Source organism: Diachasmimorpha longicaudata, chromosome 9, assembly GCF_034640455.1.
Source record: "Diachasmimorpha longicaudata isolate KC_UGA_2023 chromosome 9, iyDiaLong2, whole genome shotgun sequence".
NCBI lineage: Eukaryota > Metazoa > Arthropoda > Insecta > Hymenoptera > Braconidae > Diachasmimorpha > Diachasmimorpha longicaudata.
Genome location: NC_087233.1, coordinates 2,835,654 through 2,857,682, shown reverse-complemented (window position 1 = coordinate 2,857,682; position 22,029 = coordinate 2,835,654). Strand labels below are relative to the sequence as shown.

General features: G+C 34.1%; 1 protein-coding gene across 3 annotated transcripts in view; it reads left to right on the top strand.

Annotated features, from left to right (window-relative positions):
- The window catches only part of LOC135166286 (metabotropic glutamate receptor), a 99,456-nt gene that overhangs the window by 7,830 nt on the left and 69,597 nt on the right, over positions 1-22,029 (top strand). For 2 of the 3 annotated variants that reach the window (XM_064128407.1, XM_064128409.1), the window contains exon 2: positions 8,874-9,706. In XM_064128407.1, the coding sequence (XP_063984477.1) occupies positions 9,236-9,706 (471 nt within the window). In that variant the 5' untranslated portion in view covers positions 8,874-9,235. Of the gene's footprint in view, positions 1-8,873; positions 9,707-15,624; positions 15,781-22,029 lie in introns of those variants that run through there. The other variant, XM_064128408.1, reaches the window with a different exon arrangement.

Here is a 22,029-nt window from a genome sequence, read left to right as displayed (position 1 = left end):
TTTTCTACCATTAAGGGGGAGGGGAGGGGGGTCTTAAAAGTCAGTTCTAACATATGTTTTTTTCATTTTACACGTTTTCTCAATTGCTTGGCGTCCGCACGAAGAGAAAAATCTGAGAATTTTTGTAGTGTGATTACGATAAAAATTACTGTGTTGCGTTACCATATCACCGCAAATTGCAGGTCTGAGAAAAATTACTATGCCGCATAGTAAAATTTCTATATCGGCCTCGTAAAAATTCAAAGTCTGATGCAACATTTTTCATGATGAAATCCAACGTCGGCAATAATCGGTTATATTCGGCGCTCACCATTAACCAATCACAATGAGTTACCGGAAAATTTCTGTGTGGCATAGTAAAAAATGAAGGAAAACCTAATGAAATAAATTGATCATGATAGGAATTTTCAAGAGATTTTTATCAATTTTTTATTTAACCTTAACTAAAAATTGGTAGATCTTTAATATTCATAGGGCTGTTTATTAAATTTTACGAAATCACATATCATTAATTATAAAAATTATTACAAAATTGATGGTATTGATAGAAATTTCGATGTGTGAGTAAAAGACATTCCAGTATTCTAGCATGTTCCACCCCCATTCTAGTGCCCATCACAGTAATTTTTCACAGACTTTTCTCTCCGTATATCTATTTGATTTACAGCCAATTAACGCCAAAGTTTTTCATGTCTTACGAACGTCAAGTATATTTTTTATAGCTCTCTGAATTTTTAGACGTCGATAATAATGAATTTGCGAAAAGAGTAGAAGTACATGACATGTTCAGAAATGTCGAGATTGAGTTTAACGATTTTTCAATAATTTTTATTGGCTAAACACGTATTTTGTATTGCCATAAAAAAAGAATGCTCCTGAATCTATTGTATTTTCTATTTTCAAAATTCTGAAACAATTGATGGAAATACCTTCAGATGGCCTTTCACTTGCATTGAATGTCAAAATAATAAGCTAAAAGATATGTCTGTATATTAAATATTTTTAAGAAATATAAATATTTCGACTAATTCTATATCACAGTTTTTTCAAGAATTTTTGCAGAATTCCGAAAATGAGAAAATTTTAAATGATTTTGCGATAAGACCACTCCCACGTTCTGAGATCACTTGAAATGTGTTTTGATTGAATGAATCACTAGAAGCATATTGTTAAAATCAATCGTTACATAATTTGCAAAATTCCATTTTTTTCTTTTTTTGAAAATGCATTATTATATGCGTCTAACGATAGAAATAAAACAAATGGGCCAAGTTACGATATGCAGGCACACAAAATTTTCAAATTTTGAATTTTGTCATTTCAAACCATTCTTCATCATTTCAAATTGAAAATTGAAGAATCCAAAAATTAAACGATTTCAAAGTTTCCAGAGAAATCCAGAAGCAAAAATTCTAAAAAGAATTGTTGAGGATATAAAAAATTAAAATCTGGCACTTATCGATTCAAAATTAGATGGATAGCACTCAAATTATTGAAAAAAAAAGTTGAAGATTTAGATTTTCAGCTGGAAATTTGACCATATTTCTTCAGAATATTCTTGAAATTAATCATTAAAATGGTGAATTATTCAGCACAGATATATCTTAGAATTGAGTAGCCAAAAAAAGTGGGAAACGTTCATAAATTTTCAAGCACGTGAGGGTTTGGGGTTGATTTATTGAACGGAGCGTATCCATACCCTCCAAATAAAATCAAGTGGATTAAATCTTACACTCCATATGAATTATTTGTTCTTCGAATAAATTTTTTTCGATCAAATAAAAAAGTTCTTGGAATGAAGTCACATGGTTCTAGGAGTAAACTCCTTCAGAATGAATTTTCCGGAGAAAAAAACGTAAAAATTCCGTTTTGGGAAATGCCTCTCTGGAGAAAAATCCGCTCAGGAAAAATCCCTCCGGTAAAAATCTCTCACGTACTCCCTTCCCTCATAAAAAAGCTCTCAGAAAAAATCTACCTGGAAAAAACACGGACAAGACTTCGTAGATGGGGAAAGAAAGTTTATCAAGAAATGCATAAGATCAGTGAAGAGGGCAGGGAAAGAAAGTTCTTCAAGAACTGCATAACATCAGCGAAAATCTCCTCCATTATAAATAATTAAGATATAATCTGAGTGTAGGATCATAGTGGTCGTCAGTAAATAAATGCAAAAGTAATTATTTAAAACTTTGATAATATATAAAAGATAACAATTTGGTACATTAAAATTAAATGAAAGATAAAATTACACTGTGATCGGGATATCTTTCTTTTCTCCGAAAACTCAAAACGAACTGACTGATTCACTCTTCCAAATTATTGGAATATGGGTGTAAATGATCGAATTATTTGAAACACAGTGAAATACTTTTTCGAATATTCTTTATTAGCACGAGGAAGGCCCGTCTTAAGGGGTTATTCTCATGTGAGCACTTCAAAAAATCGATTTTTTTTTTATATTTTGACAGTAAAACCTATTGAAAACATACTGTGAAAAATTCAGACCGAAATTCATAGTATTTGATAAATTACAGCTCATAGTCGCCGACATGTCGTAAGCGATTGTCTACCAGGCTTTCAACTTTAAACGCGTTTTTCTCGAATCATCATTTTCTGAAACGGTCAAAGTCCTACAAGAAAAAGTATTCAACCGATTGCTTTAAAATTTACATATGTTCTTCTACTCATTTATAGTTATCGTCCCTACCACAATTGTTTATTTTCGACAATATCTTCATATTTTTTTTAAACGATTTGTAACGAAAAAGAAGGAGATTTTCGTGATTTTTTTTTTGAAGTTCGATATTTTTTTTTGTTTTTAATGAAATTGATTATATTTGGTAGGGACGATAGCCACAGATCTACTGAATAATAATCCATTCGATTTTTTATGTCAGACAACATGAACAGCCGCTATCACCTTAACCAGTGAACTACATTTTTTTGTTGGGGACTACTTTGACTTAAAAAAAATATATTGAAAAATCAACATGATTGAAGTTTGTTGTCGCATAAAAAAAAATTCCGAAAAAGTGGTAAAATATAGGCGTTCACATGAGAATAACCCCTTAACTAGAGGACCGTTGTCCAGAACCTGAAAACTATATCAAAGGGAAAACGCTCTCAGGGAAAAGAAAAACAGTTTTATGACTCGAAGAAACATTCAGTATATGTTTAGGATTAAGCCGTCTCGAAAGCGGAGTACAACCGATCGTAAATTAGTCCCTCAGGAGAGCTGTTTCCGAGAGAAGTAAAAGAGGTGTCGAGTGATTTTTGCAGGACAATGAAAGTATTCTACTCAAATATTCCAACACAAATTTTTCTTATTTTCATTTCTACTTTCCCCTTCTTAACTGTATTAGAATAAACCATCTATTGTTCATCTGTCTGCACACTCTGTCTCATTGTCTCTGTGCCACTGGGCCTCACGCAAAAGTCCCAACAGGGCACGTATGCCATAAAACTGTCACTCAATCCCGATAAATACTTTACGCTAAATTATTAACAATAGGAAAAACTATAAAAGAAACAAAGTAAACATATAATCTAAACTTTACGTTCCACAGTGGACTTTTTAAACTGACAGAAAGACTTTGTTCTAAATTCTAAAAGTCTTTTATTAATATTAAAAGTTAGTTCCCTATTCATCTAAAAAATCTTAAAACCCACATGAGAATACACCACATAAACCAAAAAAATGAGGCTACAATAATGAAGGAACATAGAACTCATTATGATTATGGAACCATGACTTTTTCAATTGATTAAAAAATATTTTTACAGGGGAAATTTCTTGGAAAGAGATTTTTCTGCAGGATTTATACGACGAGGGGATTTTTCCACTGATATTTTCTCTAGGTGATTTTTTCTGGGGGTCAATGTCTCGAGGGAACGCTTCCGATTATCTTCCACTTCCATGAGTCAATGGAAAACTCTTATCGACACGGAGAGAAAAATCAGACAATTTTTATAGTGTGATTCCGATAAAAATTACTGTACTGTCTAATAAAATTTTGTTATCGGCTTACGAAAACTTCTATATCCGTCTCGTAAAAATTCAAAGTCAATTTTTCATTCAACCGCAAATGAAAAATGATGGACCTTCAAATTTTACAGTGCTGTTTATTAAATTTTACAAAATCACATATCAGTAATTAGAAAATTCATGACAAAAGTGAGGGCTCTTGATAGGAATTTTTATGTGTGAGCGAAACAGATTCCGGGATTTTAAGATTTTGCGGCTCGATTCTAGTCCCCGCTACAGTAATTTTTCACAGGCTATTCTCTCGGGAGAGGTAATTATTACATTGAATCGAAAGTGAATTGTGTTTATTGTGATTTTATGTTATGCAAAAAAAATGCTGAACGTTGTGGATTAATTCCACAACGGAATGTCATTTAAATAATAACATAAAGGAGTTAAAGAAAAAAATTAATAATTGAAAGAAATAAACATAATAACAAAAAGGAAAAATAATAATAATGAAAAGGAAAAATAATAAAAAAAACCGCAACGGAATATACTTTAAATAATATAAAGGAATTTAACGGAAAAGTTCAATAATTTAAAGGAAAATTAGGTGGTAGATACGCTCAATTTTTTATAAACAAATTTCGCTTCAAGGTAACGGGCGAAATACATAATGTTTATTGAATTTTTCTCTTACTGGAAATGAAACCGTACCTTAATCTCAATCCGAATTTCTATAGAATGGGTTGCCTTCTCTACAAATGCTTTGCATTTAACAAAAAAAATGGAAAGCAACATATTTTCTACATTTTCGAATTTACAATTTATCACCTGTATATAAGTAAATTAAAAAAAAATTGGTTTAGAGAATAAATCCATGAAATTTATCCATCAAGAAAGGCTCCACGACTACATAATTTTACGAAAATAGATTTGCAAAAATAAGTTGGGAGAATAGTTTTCAACAAAAGTAAATTGAAAAATAACATTTTTCTAGGCTGTTCTTCTCCTCATACGGCGTTAGCAACCGAATCGAATGCGAGGACTACGCGGCTATAGGGAAAGGAAAATACTTGAAAAATTGTGGAGCTTTTACATAATTATGAGGCGACCGTACGTTTCGAGTACCATTACTGAAAGTTCGGTAAAATTGTCCTAACAGGTTGGCCGAAGTTCCTGATTGCTGGGGCAATTTTTACGCAAGTTTCCTTCCTTGTACGAGAAACGTCCTAGCGACCAGCAATTTTGACAAACATTTTGGGACAATTTTTCCGGTACCATCAGTACTTCTCCCAAGCTAATGTCATCCCACAACTAGGTAAAAGTTTCGTAACTTTTCAAGTCTATTTCTGTCGCTGAACACTAATAAGCAATCCAGAATTTTTCTATTATAATGTAGGGTTACTTTTTAAAAAGATAAAAACAGTTTATTTCTTATGAAAAGGGGTACAATTGATTTAAGGGGGGATCCTGCTTTAGAGGCTTCAAAAAATCTATATTTTCAAGGATTTTTTTGGAAAGGAAAGAAATGTCTGATTGAAATGAAACTTTTAGGATTTATTCTTATATATTTGAAGAGTCTTCTCAATTTTTTTTATTATTATACATTAGATATTCTTCATGTTTGAAGAAATTTACGGAGGCGCCTCGAGTGTGCAATTTCTGTGTGGCGGTCCAAGATGCAGGTCGCAATTTTCATGTGAAACAAAAAAACAAAAGAAATTTTCAATTTTCAATAGTGTAATTCCTCGGTGAACCACGAAAATTCAACAAAAAGTGAAAAATTCAACAAATTTTGGCAGATTGAAAAAAAAATGCATATAAAAAAAAATTTACTTTAAATCGTTTAAAACCCGGGTTAATCTTAACTTTCTTAAGATATGTTAGGTTCACCTAGAAGAGAATTTAATTCCAAATACAACGCATTTTGATTCGTTTCGATAGAACGTTTACTTTTTTTCCTATCTTGCCCGTCAATTTGAAAAAATCATAAAAATGGAAATCCGAGAAATGGCGTGTCAAAGTTTTCGTGATGCTTGTATACCTGCTCGACGCTTGCTCACTATTTCGTCTGTATCTCCGGAAATAATCCGAATTTGGTTCTGAAATTTTGGAGACATATTCTTGAATAGTTTAGGAAGTGGCTCCCCCCTCAAACAGTCTTCACTATTCTTAACACACTTAATACACTCAGGACACTTAAGCACGCTCGTAACCACACAAAGCAAAAACGTCTGAGTCTACGTCTATCGTCTAAACACGCGTCTAACGTCTATCGTTACTCACTATCGACTCTGACCCTGTCTCTCTTCTCAACCCTGGACTGGGCCCTAATGGCGTCACGTGGTCCTAGCATCCCGCTACCGCACTGGCTGCAACGATCTCCGCCTGTCACGTCTGTGGGCCTCATGAATCCACAAAGTATGACCCTCTAAGTGCTTCTACAGTACAGGCTTGCATCCCTATACCAATCCATGTCTATTTCCGGGGTTTCCCCACAAATAACACCTACGATACGACTACAATATAATCTTACAGCCCTAGACTATCTTAATAAAATACGGAGAACATCTGTCTATGATATTTGACAGATTATCATTCTTAAACTGGGGATTTCCCCATAATTATTCCCGATAATACAATAATTTTTTAATTTCCGTGTTTGCAAAGTTTGTAATACTAATTCTGTGTCTATGAATCGGAAGAGACAACAGAAAAAACATAATTGTAATGGGAATAACTTCGATCACAAAATTTTCATGTGAAATTGTTTTGGAAAAAATATCTGCGGATAATTCAATTGACAGTAAAATTGAATGATCAAATCGACTCAAAGGGATCAATATATCAAGATAAAGTATAGCGCCGAGGGTCCTACCTCAGAGGAGAATAAACAGGGAGGAAAGTGACAAATGAGCTGCTCAATTGTCGCTGCGAAATCATAAGCTACGAGAATTTAGAGTGCGCAAAATACGAATATCCTGAGTAAAATTTTCCTCGGGTTAATTTGACTAACATCGGGACCGGATCGAGTTTTGCTCCTGCAACCCTTAAAAGAGAGAACATCATCAGGCCACCCCGTTTAATGTAAAAACTATCGTGTCAAGAGAGACAAGTGGGGAAATGATCAGAGGGCAAAATCAGGGATTTCCCTTGTGAGGAGACAAAAAAAAATAATTTTAAGGTTTTTTTTCTATGATTCATCTATGATTTCAATCATTCCTATTGTCTCTGATGAAAATTAATTGCATTACGTGAAAATTGCGAATGCATTCACAATTATCGATGAGTGCATATTAAATAATATGATTTATCGATAAAAATATGAACAATTTATGAAGCCTAATATATTACATTATGGAAATAGTGAAAATTTTAGTGATAAATGTAATCACATGAATTTTTCAGTAACAAGTAGATTGTCGCACGATTCCTCTTGCGGGAAGACACTGATTTCGCCCTCTCCAACAGGGCGTACCCCACCGATCATTCAATTAATAGTTTATGACCATTATGAATACTCATGGAGGTATCAATTAGTGATGAACTCTTCGAGTTTTCATAATTGTGTGAGTTGTGGTGAGTATTTAATTATGAAAACTCTGAGTTTTAATAATTTGGTAATCATTTGGTTTCATAATTTCGTTTTGTAGACTTTTCATAATTAAACACTCACCACAAAACTCAAAAAATTCAAATTTAATCAATTGATGAATACTTTCAACAAGTTAATGGATCGTTAATTCGGAACTAAACCACTTGAACTAAATAATTCTAAGGAATAATGGAGAACAATATGCACTTTTGGTGATATGAGTTAAAAATATTCAGTAGTAATATCCCAAGACCTTCAAAATTGTTGGATAGTTGCCGAGAGTTTTGTTGTGTAGCAACGAGAGGGATAAGTTTTGCAGATTAAAAATTTTGAGCGCGAAGCGCGAGGGTTTTTCTACGAAACCGAAATATCCGATTAATTTTCAAGGTCGAGGGCTATTTGCCTGGATAATTTTTTTCATCCCAATTTCAAGCAATTAAATGTGTGGCATTTCACATCATATGGTATGCTTTTTACTGGTCGTGGTGGCTTCCAAAATTGTTTCCAAATTGTGGCTTTCGTCTTCACTGTATTGATAGGAATATTTTTTTTTAATTTTTTGATCAATAATATCCAAGCATTCTCCTCCAAATCTGCTGCTCATGTCGAGGTAAAGTCTTCGAACTTGATTTTTTCTAATGACAGTTTTGGGCTCTGAAACGTGTACAAATTGTTTATCGGACGCTTTCATTGCTTAGCAACAAACAGGAAAATATTCGAAAAATATCCGAAGTAAAACCATTTTACTTGTACCACGTGACGGGAAATGCCACCATTTGATTGGTTGAAATTGGGATGAAAAAATAATCGTAAATATCCGAGTGGAAAAGTGTAAGGTTCGCATTCGGCGGACCCGACTTCAAGTCTCGTTGAGAGCATTTGTCTTCATTTCGTATTCTGCTTTCCGACGGAATATTTAATCTGCTACTTTCCCAAAAGCCTTCTATTTCCTTTATTCACCGCTCTAAACTGGATTCCAGTAGAATTGAACAATTTTGAAAAATAAATAAGACTTTATCGGGTGTCGATCAGAAAAATTCGGTAGATGTCCCTATCAGAAAACTCCGTGTTGTGGAGATCGGGCCGTTGTCGACTTTACCCGATGATAGCCCGATGATCAGGCCGAGTAATCCCGATGACCCCATTTTAACCCGATGAACAGTCTACTCGGGTATAACATGTTGAAAAATCGTTGAAATTCCAGAGGAAACTTCCTATTTGGACCAATTAGACGAAAAGAGGGTAGAAAAGGCCTGAATATACATTATAATAAAAAAAAACACATTCTAATCAACATGATTCACTTTTCAGGTTCCTCCCATTGAAAGGCGCAAAGAAAAAGGAGTAGAAGGATGTTTGGGTATCGAGCAGTGAGCGCAACGACCTTGGTCATCACATCGCAAGTGTGATTCAGTGGAATTGGGGGTCACGGCAGTGATCCTCGACCACGTTTCCGACTCAGAGGGCAATAAAGGATCAATGATGTGAATTTTCTACGTTACCGACGTATGGGAATCTTCATGTGACACTAGACTCACCCACGTACTCATTAATTATCGATTACGGTTTACAATGATTGTTGATTGAGTGGAGCAATATCGAACACTGGAAAAAGTGTAGATAGTCTCGATCCTCTACGAAGAGATAAAATAATCATTATCAAATAATCAAAGATGGTTGAACGTTGGACACTTATTTTACCCCTGCTGAATGTATTCGTATGTCTTCAGAGTGGAAGGGTAACGTCGAAAACAACGTCAGAGAGAGAGGCCATTCTCATACCTGGTGATATAGTTCTTGGTGGACTTTTTCCGGTTCATGATAAGGGAGAATTTACGTGTGGACCAAAAGTCTATAACAGGGGTGTTCAGAGACTGGAGGCGATGCTCTTTGCTGTTGATCAGATTAACGAGGAAAATAATATACTCCCTGGTATTTCACTGGGTGTTCATATACTTGATACGTGTAGCAGAGACACTTATGCACTGAATCAGAGTCTGCACTTTGTCAGAGCCTCGTTATCGAATCTAGATATTAGTATACTCGAGTGCTCTGATGGCTCGACACCGAGGGTCAGGAAAACAGCCAGTGCTGGTCCTATTTTTGGGGTCATCGGGGGATCCTACAGTTCTGTGTCACTCCAGGTAAAGTTATGTTAACATTATTTTGTGGAAGATAAAGGAGAACGGGGGGGGGGATCCATCGGATATTTATAGAAATTAATTTTATTTTGAATTTTATTTTCATTGGAAATTATGGAGAGTGGTGGGAAACTCAAAAATTTGACATTTGAAGGTCATGTCTGTGTGTACCTCCCCTTGTCTGTCGCTTTTCCGAATTAAATTTTTAGAAAATTAAACACTAAATTGACTAAAACAATTTTTAAAAATCTCCGATCGTCAGAGACTTTAGGTTTTTTGAGAAAAGTTCTCTCTTTCTCAATGGTTATTTCGTGAATATTTGCAAAACTAAGGAAGCGATGAACATCGGATTGAAATGTGGATGCGATACACGGAGAGAAAATTTTTTGAAAAATAACGTGCCTCTTCCGTAATTTGTCAGTCGAAACAGTATTCACTCAAAATTACGGAACAGTTACGCATTTTTTTACTGAACGTTCCATACTTTTCTGAAATGTTTTGCACTTTTTCCTGAAAGTTGACTGAAAAAGTGCGTAGCTGTTCCGTAAGTTTACCGAATATTGTTTTGACTAGCAGATTATAGAACAGACACGTAATTTTTCAAGAATTTTGCTCTCCATGTATCATATACAGGAATTCTTCCCTTGATTTGACAAATTATTGATTATGACTGTGCAAAAATCAATTATATCCATGAATCTGCTATGTTCGATCTATGCGCAATGTCATTGTTAATACTTACGGATAATATTCCATATTGTTGATATTGTTTTTCAAAAGAATCGAAAATTTTTAAAATCATCTGTAATCCTAAAAATATTTGATTGTTAACAATCGACCTTTCTTATCCAATAATTGCAGCAAATAACAATGCGATTTTGCGTGATTTTTTAGTTGCACGAAGAGGAAATATTTAGTAACAATACAATAAACGCCACCAAATTATCGGAAATTTTTCAATAGCGTCGTTGCGTAATAAGTATTGTATCCAAATTGGCAGGAAAATCGGTTGTGCTGTGCAGTCGGAATTTTTGACCAGCAAGATTTGACAAATGGCCCAGGCTTCACCGAAGCTATTCCCAAGACTAGGTAAGCTTGGATCAGGCTTGGCCTCCAAGCCTTGGAATGTAACGAGGGTTGACCCAAGCTAACTTATTAAGGCTGGTCCAGGCCTTCGAACCAGCGCCCTTCCAGGCTCATATATTAAAAAATCTCGAGGGTTTATTTAAACAGTTTATAGTACTGAACATATCCAGATAAATGACAAATGAACCAGATACCCTGTGACATTCGAAAACTTACTTTACACTTATGTAACAATATGGGGTTAACAATTAGGCATAATTGGCCATAGGACATTGCCACCCTTTGGTTTCACGTGTAAGTGAAATCATCATGCCGCTTAGTTAAGGGGTTATTCTCATGTGAACGCCTATATTTTACCACTTTTTTGGAATTTTTTTTTTATGCGACAACAAACTTCAATCATGTTGATTCTTCAATATATTTTTATTTGTATTTTGAAATATACGAAAAAAATTTTTTTTTCGTTTTTTACGTTTTTAACATATATTTTTTTAAAGTCAAAGTAGTCCCCAACAAAAAAAGGTAGTTCACTGGTCAAGGTGATAGCGGCTGTTCAAGTTGTCTGACATAAAAAAATCGAATGGATTATTATTCAGTAGATCTATGGCTATCGTCCCTACCAAATATAATCAATTTCATTAAAAACAAAAAAAAATATCGAACTTCAAAAAAAAAATCACGAAAATCTCGTTCTTTTTCGTTACAAATCGTTTAAAAAAATATGAAGATATTGTCGAAAATAAACAATTGTGGTAGGGACGATAACTATAAATGAGTAGAAAAACATATGTAAATTTTAAAGCAATCGGTTGAATACTTTTTCTTGTAGGACCTTGACCGTTTCAGAAAATGATGATTCGAGAAAAACGCGTTTAAAGTTGAAAGCCTGGTAGACAATCGCTTATGACACGTCGGCGACTATGAGCTGTAACTTATCAAATACTATGAATTTCGGTCTGAATTTTTCACAGCATGTTTTCAATAGGTTTTACTGTCAAAATATATAAAAAAAAAATCGATTTTTTGAAGTGCTCACATGAGAATAACCCCTTAAAAAGAAATAAATTTCAGTCAGTTCGTCAGTCTGGGCCCAGGACTAGTCGAGACGCTATGAACCAAGGCTGAATGAACTAGACTTTTCCCAGGCTTGGCACAAGCTTGGTACCCAGGTTTGATATCAGGGAAGGATCCAAGCCTGGGCTCTGTCTGGTGCGACTAAGATATCAAGCCTGGTGGAGTCTAGGATTACCAGAGCTTGGTCAGCCTGACCTAACCCACGGTTGACCCGGGTGTGAAGGTTGGCGATTCCTACCGGGGGTGAAGCTTGAACTTGAAAAATTCTTAAAACATTACGTGCCTGTTCCATAATCTGCCAGTCAATATAGTATTCGGTAAAAATGACGGAACCGTTTTGCACTTCTTCAGTGAACCTTCAAGAAAATGTCCAAAATCTTTCAGAAAAAGTATGAAATGAACAGTGAAGGAATCCGTATCTTTTCCGTAATTTTAACTGAATACAGTCTCGACTGACAGATTCTGGAAAAGGCACGTCATTTTTCAAGAATTTTTCTCTCCGTGTATGAATTTTGAAATACGAGTGGTACCTGACAAATTATTTTTCCACTGACATTTTAGTCAGGGCACAAGAGTTAGTATCAAAATAAATCTAGAAATTCGAAGAGAAAAAAAACTGAAAGAGTTATTTGAGATTGATAAAGCAAAATCCTCCAAACGAATTTCTTCATTTTTATAGTGTTGCGTCGCATATTTACCACTGATGGATTCGTCAATATTGTCTAGAGCAATTCCGCCAAATCGATTCATTTTCAAAGTATGTATCAGATAATCTACATTATTTATCTATCTGGCACACGAAATGTTCAATGTGACATGGATTGAAATGTGAAAAACACACGACGGAATTTCCGTCGGAAATTCATATAGAACGTCATGTTTGCAAAATTTCCGATGAAATTCTGCTTGACAACCTCAAATACTGGGCTCTCATTGGCTGCAAACTGACTCAGGAAAATAATCAATAAACGTTACATAGTTTTTCACGCTTTTCAGTATTTTTGCTTCTGAATGGAAGCTTTATATTTGGCCGGTTTTTTATTCTCTAATTTCAACTACAAATTATGTGGAATGTCACAAAACGCGGAAAAACGATGTTTTTTATATCATGTCCGTATGTATGTGCTGAAAAATTCGCAATTTTGAGAAGGTTATAAAACATATGATTAATTTTATAATTAAAAAAACTGAATTTTGAACTTACAATAGTTATCACTAAATGTTACTTTGACGAGTTGTTGCAGCTCGATCGGTCAGGTAGTTCCAGAGATATTGCAACTTTTGTTAATTTGGTTTTTCCCCAATATCTCAAAAAACACTGCAAGAATTTCAATTCTTTTCTCAAAATACCGGTCCCAGTGGATGAATCGAAATTTTCACATTTTTTCGGGTAAAATTTCGAAATATTGTCTTTCCGATTTTCTCATCATAAATTAACAAAAAATAGAGATAGCGACTTGAAATTTTGTACACTAGTACATGTCTTGTTCCAGACATATTATACCTTTTACCTGAATGTATATCCTGGATTATTTTTCCCACCCAAATTTCAGCCAATAGAATTGCACCATTTGTTGATATTTTGTATAGCCTACCTCGAATATCAGCGATAATTTTTTGAATATTTTGGTAAACAAACGACACTTAACCAAATAAACCCCTTTTCATGTCATGGCACAATTCTCTTGGCCGAAATTTGGATAGGAAAAATAATCCCCTGAATACCACTCGAGCTTCAAAATTATAGAATATTTCCCTCTAGGTTCCCTGCATACAAATGAAGTCGTCAAGTTTTTCAGGAAAAATCACTCGTGCTTCGCACTCGTGATTTTTTAGCCTGAAAAACTTGACTCCTTCATTTGTTTGCAACGAATCTATCGGGAAATATTCGATAATTTTGAACCACTTGTGGTATTATATGTGATTATTTTTTTCATCCCAATTTCAACCAATCAAATGGTGGCATTTCCCGTCACGTGGTACAAGTAAGAGAGTTTTACTTCGGGTATTTTTCGGATATTTCCCTGTTTGTTGCTAAGCAATGAAAATATCCGATAAACAATTTGTACGCGTTTCAAACCCCAAAACTGTCATTAGAAAAAATCAAGTTCAAAGACTTTACCTGGACATGAGCAGATTTGGAGGAGAATCCTTGGAGATTATTGATCAAAAAATTAAAAAAAAATTTCCTAATAATATGACGAAGACAAAACCAACAATTTGGAAACCATTCTGGAAGCCACAACTACCAGTGGAAAACCATACCATATGATGTGAAATGCCACACAGTTAATTGCTTAAAATTGGAATAAAGAAAATAATCAAGCCAAATACCCGAAGACCTTCAAAATCGGATATTTCCCTTCAGTTTCTCTGCGTAGCACCGATCGGGATAAGTTTCGCAGAAAAACCCTCGCGTTTCGCGCGGGATTTTTAACCTGTAAAACTTCTCCCTCTCGTTGCTACGCAACGAAACTCTCGAGAAATATCCCATAATTTCGGAGCTCTTGTGGTATTATATGCGATTATTTTTTGATAATTTTGCGGGTAGGCTATATATAAAGAAACAAACGACAACTTAACCAAATAAACCTCTTTTCATGTCATGGCACAATTCTCTTGGCCGAAATTTGGATAGGAAAAATAATCCCCTGAATACCACTCGAGCTTCAAAATTATAGAATATTTCCCTCTAGGTTCCCTGCATACAAATGAAGTCGTCAAGTTTTTCAGGAAAATTCACTTGTGCTTCGCACTCGTGATTTTTTAGCCTGAAAAACTTGACTCCTTCATTTGTTTGCAACGAATCTATCGGGAAATATTCGATAATTTTGAACCACTTGTGGTATTATATGTGATTATTTTTCCCACCCAAATTTCAGCCAATAGAATTGCACCATTTGTTGATATTTTGTATAGCCTACCTCGAATATCAGCGATAATTTTTTGAATATTTTGGTAAACAAACGACACTTAACCAAATAAACCTCTTTTCATGTCATGGCACAATTCTCTTGGCCGAAATTTGGATAGGAAAAATAATCCCCTGAATACCACTCGAGCTTCAAAATTATAGAATATTTCCCTCTAGGTTCCCTGCATACAAATGAAGTCGTCAAGTTTTTCAGGAAAAATCACTCGTGCTTCGCACTCGTGATTTTTTAGCCTGAAAAACTTGACTCCTTCATTTGTTTGCAACGAATCTATCGGGAAATATTCGATAATTTTGAACCACTTGTGGTATTATATGTGAATATCCCAGGAAACACTCAACCATTCTCATTTTTTTTTAAATCATCGTCTCAGTGGGTACCATACCAAGCTATCAAAATATGTTTACCCGTTGCTACAAATCGAAAGTATTCCTTTTTTTAAATATTTTTAGTATTCTCTACTCAATAGTTTGTTGACGAATTGTTATGGCTAGTAAAAATTTGTTATGATCATAACTTTTATGATATAAAAGCATCAGACGTCGGATGGGTGCACTTCGCCAACTGGTTGTTACAAAATTTATTGTTTTGTTGAAGCTCATACGTTGAATATATCTTAACAAACCCTCTGACAAATGTCAGTACCTCAACTAACTCACATCGCGAATCTCTTTACCTTTTCGTTTTTGAAATAAAATTGGTGCGGATTCATTGGGAAGGAAACTACCAATTTAATTGGTAGACATGAAAAAATATAATAATAACGGGTAAAACAACAGTCACATCGCTTCCCTGATTGTTATTATCGAAATTTTCTATTCAAAAATACGATACCACCATTTAAATTTACCCGTCACTAGAATTGAGTTCCGGAATTTTTACGGAATCTTTCTCCCCGTGTTTAATTATTTGTGTATGTGTATTATTTCTTCAGAAGTGGGTTTTTCACAGTTATGTGTAAATGGACCCATTTTACCCTCCTCGGTACGTGTTACCCCCATATCCCCTGTTTAGAAGCGTATAGGCATATGACACGAAACCTTTACACATTCGTTGAAATCGTGTATATGCTGCGCACACGACATTAGACGGATGCGCATTAAAATAATAACGGGAATGTTGCATTTGTGAGATATAAAGTTTATTGTACCAAGTTCGTATTGTGGACAATAGATTAGAAGAGACTACTTCTTCCTTTGAATGTGCCAATGTAACTAACTCAAAACTAATTTTACAAATCCATTCAGGGTCTCGCCTACTTCTTCTGACAAGAGGGACCCATATTAAGTTTAAATTTTCTTATTACTTGGTTGTATAAACCAATGCAAACTAAAGTAGTTAATGGTCAGGTTACGGTATTACCTAACTCTTGGTTTTAAATGGGACTTTATAGCATGCCCTAAGTGAAGGACGCATGCAGTCAACATTTATCTTACAATATGTTCCACGAGATGAGCTTTGGAATTTTATACAATTTAATAACTATTGCTTCAAATGCCACGATACTGAATATATAAACTAATCGCGTGCACACATAAAGGGTCGTAACATCCCCTCTTCGAAATACATGTGTCTGCAAATACATGATTTTTCGTCTAAACAATGTCCTTCTTGGCACTTACAGGACGGTTTTCCCACCCGGAGAATTATATACGTCAGGAATATGTGTTAAAATTTGAAAGGGGTTCAGAAATTTTAGATACGGTATATGTGTACGTATAAGCGTTATATATTCACCATAAAACCTATACTTATTTTTAGTACAAGATTTTTGCCCGGATCTATGAATAAGTCGAGATCGATTATAGAACGAAAATTCTACTTGAGAAATAATTTGTCAATATGGAAATTACATGTCACATATAATTGACCATGAACGTGATGTACATGTTATATGTATATATATGCCCGCTTCAGTTTTCGTTATGATATAATCTTATACATTATGTCCAGTCGCACACTGTCCAGATATTGCGGAGGTGATTGAGAAATGTCTATTAGTTGTAGGATCAGGGTACAGGGGACAGCAATAATTTTAATTAAACTTAAAATATTTAATGATAGTAAAAATTAAATCGGGTATAATAAAGGTCCGTGATCTTAACTGGTCAACCCTCATCCTCAGACTGAATCATACATCGTCCTCTCGCACCATCCATACTCATTTGTTTATAATACTTTTCTTTCTCACTCTGTCACACTATTTTTCTCTTAAACTCAATCCACGCATAGGACAGACATAAATACACAAAGCCATACCACACGTCGTACTCATTCCCAAAAATCATTTCCCTCTTCCGCTTAATCTCACAATGACTCTTTCTTCTATCACGCAACGGGCATTCGATACTTTCATATAAACATTCAAATCTTGTCAATCGTCTAAATATTACAGTCTAGGTTTACTCATTCTGGCGACATACTTCCATCTCACTCATACCTACTTCTGTCTTTGTTTTATTCCACATAAAAAGATCAGTCATCCTACATAATTATTAAATGGTTTAATTAATTATCAACCCGTTATTTGATATATTATACACTTCTTGAAATGTTGAAATTTAAAAAGGATGGCAAACAATAAGAAAAAATGGATCACCAATGTAACCGAAAGACGGGTAATTTTGAATCGATAAAAAAAAACAAAATTCTTTACGCGAGGCACGGACGCACTGAGACACTGATGCGCTTAGGCACTGACACACTAAGAGACTGCGCAAACAAAGCAACAAAGTGAAAAATGTTGAAGTTCAATAAGAGAAATAAATAATTATAATGGTTCGGATTGGTATAGCAGTCTATGTGTTACAATTTATGGAGCAACTCAAATGGGACAACTCCTTTGATTGTCGGCGTTAAAATTTGGAAAAAGTCCGATCGTAATAAGATATTTGGAGAGAAAAATATTTTAACGGTAATAAAATGTCATTTGAGAAAAGCTTTTCAATGGGAAAAATTCTTTCGTTAATAAAAAGTACAAGAAATTACTGCAATTCAGCCAAATCCGTAATAAAACGATTTCTTCATGAAAACAAAATTCTGGGAAAATTGGTAAATATTAGCATCTGGGAATCGTGAATTTAGTATATTTTTCAAATAAAATAAATTTTGTGAGAGAGACTAATTCTGCGATAGAACACATTATGAATAATTTATCTTTAATATCCCAGAAAATATATTTTATACACGGAATCAGTGATTTGTATATCCGGGAAATATATAATCATATATATTTTCTTTGTTTCCAATAAACATATATTAATATATAAAAAGAATAATCAATTTCGATCTCGGAAATATATCGAGATATATTCTCATTATATATTCACATAGAAAGGGATATATACAACATATGTGGCCGAACTATATGTGGCAGGATCTTTACATATGTGACATATAAGTCGTTATATATTTATGTCCGTTTTTGACGATAGACACATTATGTGGTTAATGTAGTTAACAACATTTTCCATCAAAAATTTCAATTTTATAATTTTATCGAAGGGAGAAGAAAGTATAGGTTGTCAATGTAATCCCTATGAAAAATAGGGGAGAATAGCAGTGGATGTAATTCACTTCGTTTCAATTTAATTCTCCCTTTGGCCTAATGCATTATCGCCTGACCAGGCACGGACGTTTTCACTGATTGCCTTCTGAGAGGTCAGTGGTAGCGGTGTTCGTGAAAGCCTCTCACTCCTCTACTCAGGTGTATGAAAAACTCCCTTGTTTCGCCTATACAAATACCTTGCTCGCACGTATCGTGAATAGGCTTTCAAAACATTCAACCCCACAGAAAAATATATATGAGCAACACAAAGTCATATATGACCCATTTACTTTAGTCTCGGGTCATGCATGATTTTTGCCCTCATGGATTCTTTTCCATCTGGCAAAAAAAAAACAAAAGTGAGAGATCATTCAGCTTGATACATACGTCTATTATATTCGGAATAGATATAAATTTAATTTTAAATTAGGAGAACTGAAGGGGGGGGGGATACTGTTCACAAAATAGTTTTTTCTTGGGATGAGATTCTTAATTTTTAGGGTGTTGAAAGCTGGAAGGGTGATGTGGAACTAGGGAGAGTTCCTTTACAGAACATGAGTCTTAAAAAATGGTGGAATAAAGGAAATTGAGGAGTGGAAATTTTGAAGGCGCCACATATGTGGAGTCCGTCTGGTTATTAGAGAGTGAGGAAAATGCGGACTTATTTCCTTAGGATGGGCAATCTATTTGAGGATTGTCGTAACTGAGAAATGAGGAGATTGTTACGTATCTAAATAACACACTTCAAAATATTGCTGCTAATTATTACACCTCGAAATATTATAATTTCGAAATATTATACCTATATCGTTTGAAAGATACTTCCGAACGCCGTGGTAAACCTTGTTCGGATATTAAAATGGATTGATTAAGGGGTTATTATTCTCATGTGAACGCCTATATTTTACCACTTTTTCGGAATTTTTTTTTTATGCGACAACAACCTTCAATCATGTTGATTTTTTAATATATTTTTATTTGTATTTTGAAATATACGAAAAAATTTTTTTTTGGCGTTTTTTACGTTTTTAACATATATTTTTTTAAAGTCAAAGTAGTCCCCAACCAAAAAAGGTAGTTCACTGGTCAAGGTGATAACGGCTGTTCATGTTGTCTGAGATAAAAAAATCGAATGGATTATTATTCAGTAGATCTGTGGCTATCGTCCTTACCAAATATAATCAATTTCATTAAAAACAAAAAAAAATATCGAACTTCAAAAAAAAAATCACGAAAATCTCGTTCTTTTTCGTTACAAATCGTTTAAAAAAGATATGAAGATATTGTCGAAAATAAACAATTGTGGTAGGGACGATAACTATAAATGAGTAGAAGAACATATGTAAATTTTAAAGCAATCGGTTGAATACTTTTTCTTGTAGGACCTTGACCGTTTCAGAAAATGATGATTCGAGAAAAACGCGTTTAAAGTATGAAGCCTGGTAGACAATCGCTTACGACGCGTCGGCGACTATGAGCTGTAACTTATCAAATACTATGAATTTCGGTCTGAATTTTTCACAGCATGTTTTCAATAGGTTTTACTGTCAAAATATAAAAAAAAAAATCGATTTTTTGAAATGCTCACATGAGAATAACCCCTTAAAAGACTCCGAAACACAACACTTTTTGATGATAATAACGAATGTATGTGGTTTATTATGAATTGTACAATGTCACAGTGGACTGTATTGAAAGGTTGAATGGTTGATTGTAACTGACTAGAAATGAGCAAGTCGCAGCCTTTATATCTAGCAAGAAACGTTGTGATTGGCTCGGTATTGTAAAATTGGGGAATTTCCGGATTAACTGAACATTAGAAATATAACACTATAACTATTGGGACTCATAAAGTTCAGGTAGGGTCAAGATCCCCTGGGACGCTGATGATGGTCATGGGGACTAGGGATATAGTGACGTGGGAATGGGAATTTTAATGTAGTGGAGATGATTTTATGAGAATACATTCAAATAGGAAAAATATGGCGTTTAGCGCAAATGACAGAAAATAAGTGGGGAAATTGAGGGACAGATGTTCCAATAATGAATTTTATAACCCTAATAAGACAAAAAATTGAGAAAGACTTGATATCACGACTCAACAATACCTCAAATTATTACCAGAGAAAAATAATACACCTGAAAATATTATAATTATAATAACAAAATATTACAACTCAAAATCTTATATTCGCAATTCTTGTATTAAACATATTGGTAACAAGATATTTTAAATAACGAAACTGAAACAATTAGCCTGAAATAATGAATTTATTAAACGCTCGGAAGACACATCCGCTGATAAGCAATCGCTTAGAGGAACTGACATAAGTAACAAACAGGTGCAACACCCTGAACCTTAAGGGGTTATTCTCATGTGAGCACTTCAAAAAATCGATTTTTTTTTTTTTTAATATTTTGACAGTAAAACCTATTGAAAACATGCTGTGAAAAATTCAGACCGAAATTCATAGTATTTGATAAGTTACAGCTCATAGTCGCCGACGTGTCGTAAGCGATTGTCTACCAGGCTTTAAACTTTAAACGCGTTTTTCTCGAATCATCATTTTCTGAAACGGTCAAGGTCCTACAAGAAAAAGTATTCAACCGATTGCTTTAAAATTTACATATGTTCTTCTACTCATTTATAGTTATCGTCCCTACCACAATTGTTTATTTTCGACAATATCTTCATATTTTTTTTAAACGATTTGTAACGAAAAAGAAGGAGATTTTCGTGATTTTTTTTTTGAAGTTCGATATTTTTTTTTGTTTTTAATGAAATTGATTATATTTGGTAGGGACGATAGCCACAGATCTACTGAATAATAATCCATTCCATTTTTTTATGTCAGACAACATGAACAGCCGCTATCACCTTGACCAGTGAACTACCTTTTTTTGTTGGGGACTACTTTGACTTTAAAAAAATATATGTTAAAAATGTAAAAAACGGAAAAAAAAAATTTTTTCGTATATTTCAAAATACAAATAAAAATATATTGAAAAATCAACATGATTGAAGTTTGTTGTCGCATAAAAAAAAAATTCCGAAAAAGTGGTAAAATATAGGCGTTCACATGAGAATAACCCCTTAAGGAACGTCGCCATAACAGATCTTATTCATTCGAGGCTGTTGAGGCTCAAATCTCCGTTAATATTCAGTATAAACAAAGTATAAATAGTATAAACGAAAAATATAAAATTAAATTTTTGCCTCCTGTTATTTTAAGCACAAGTTCAACACAAGCCAACGTCATAACACATAACCGGATTTCTCACGTAAAACTTCATACCCATAGCCACGAGAAACTAATAATTTCCTCCGTTTTTGACTGAGGAACAATTTCAATCTCATACTGAAATGTGAATGTGCCAAACGACGAATGCAGAATGACAAATGAAATGTTTAGAATTGCTTATAATTGCATATAAAATATATTCATTTAATAGAATCGGTATAGGAAACGCACAGCTCTCTACACTGAATGACAGCAATGGACAAGATTATTGGTATATGGGTAAAAGTATATAAATAAATGTAACAACATAATCAATTACTTTAACTAGAACTCTTTATTACTGGCGCGATGAAGGCACGACAGACCTAGAGGACCGATGTTCAGAGACTAACTTCGTATTATATGAAAAACCTTTACTAAGGGAAACAACAAGAGAACGTTTAT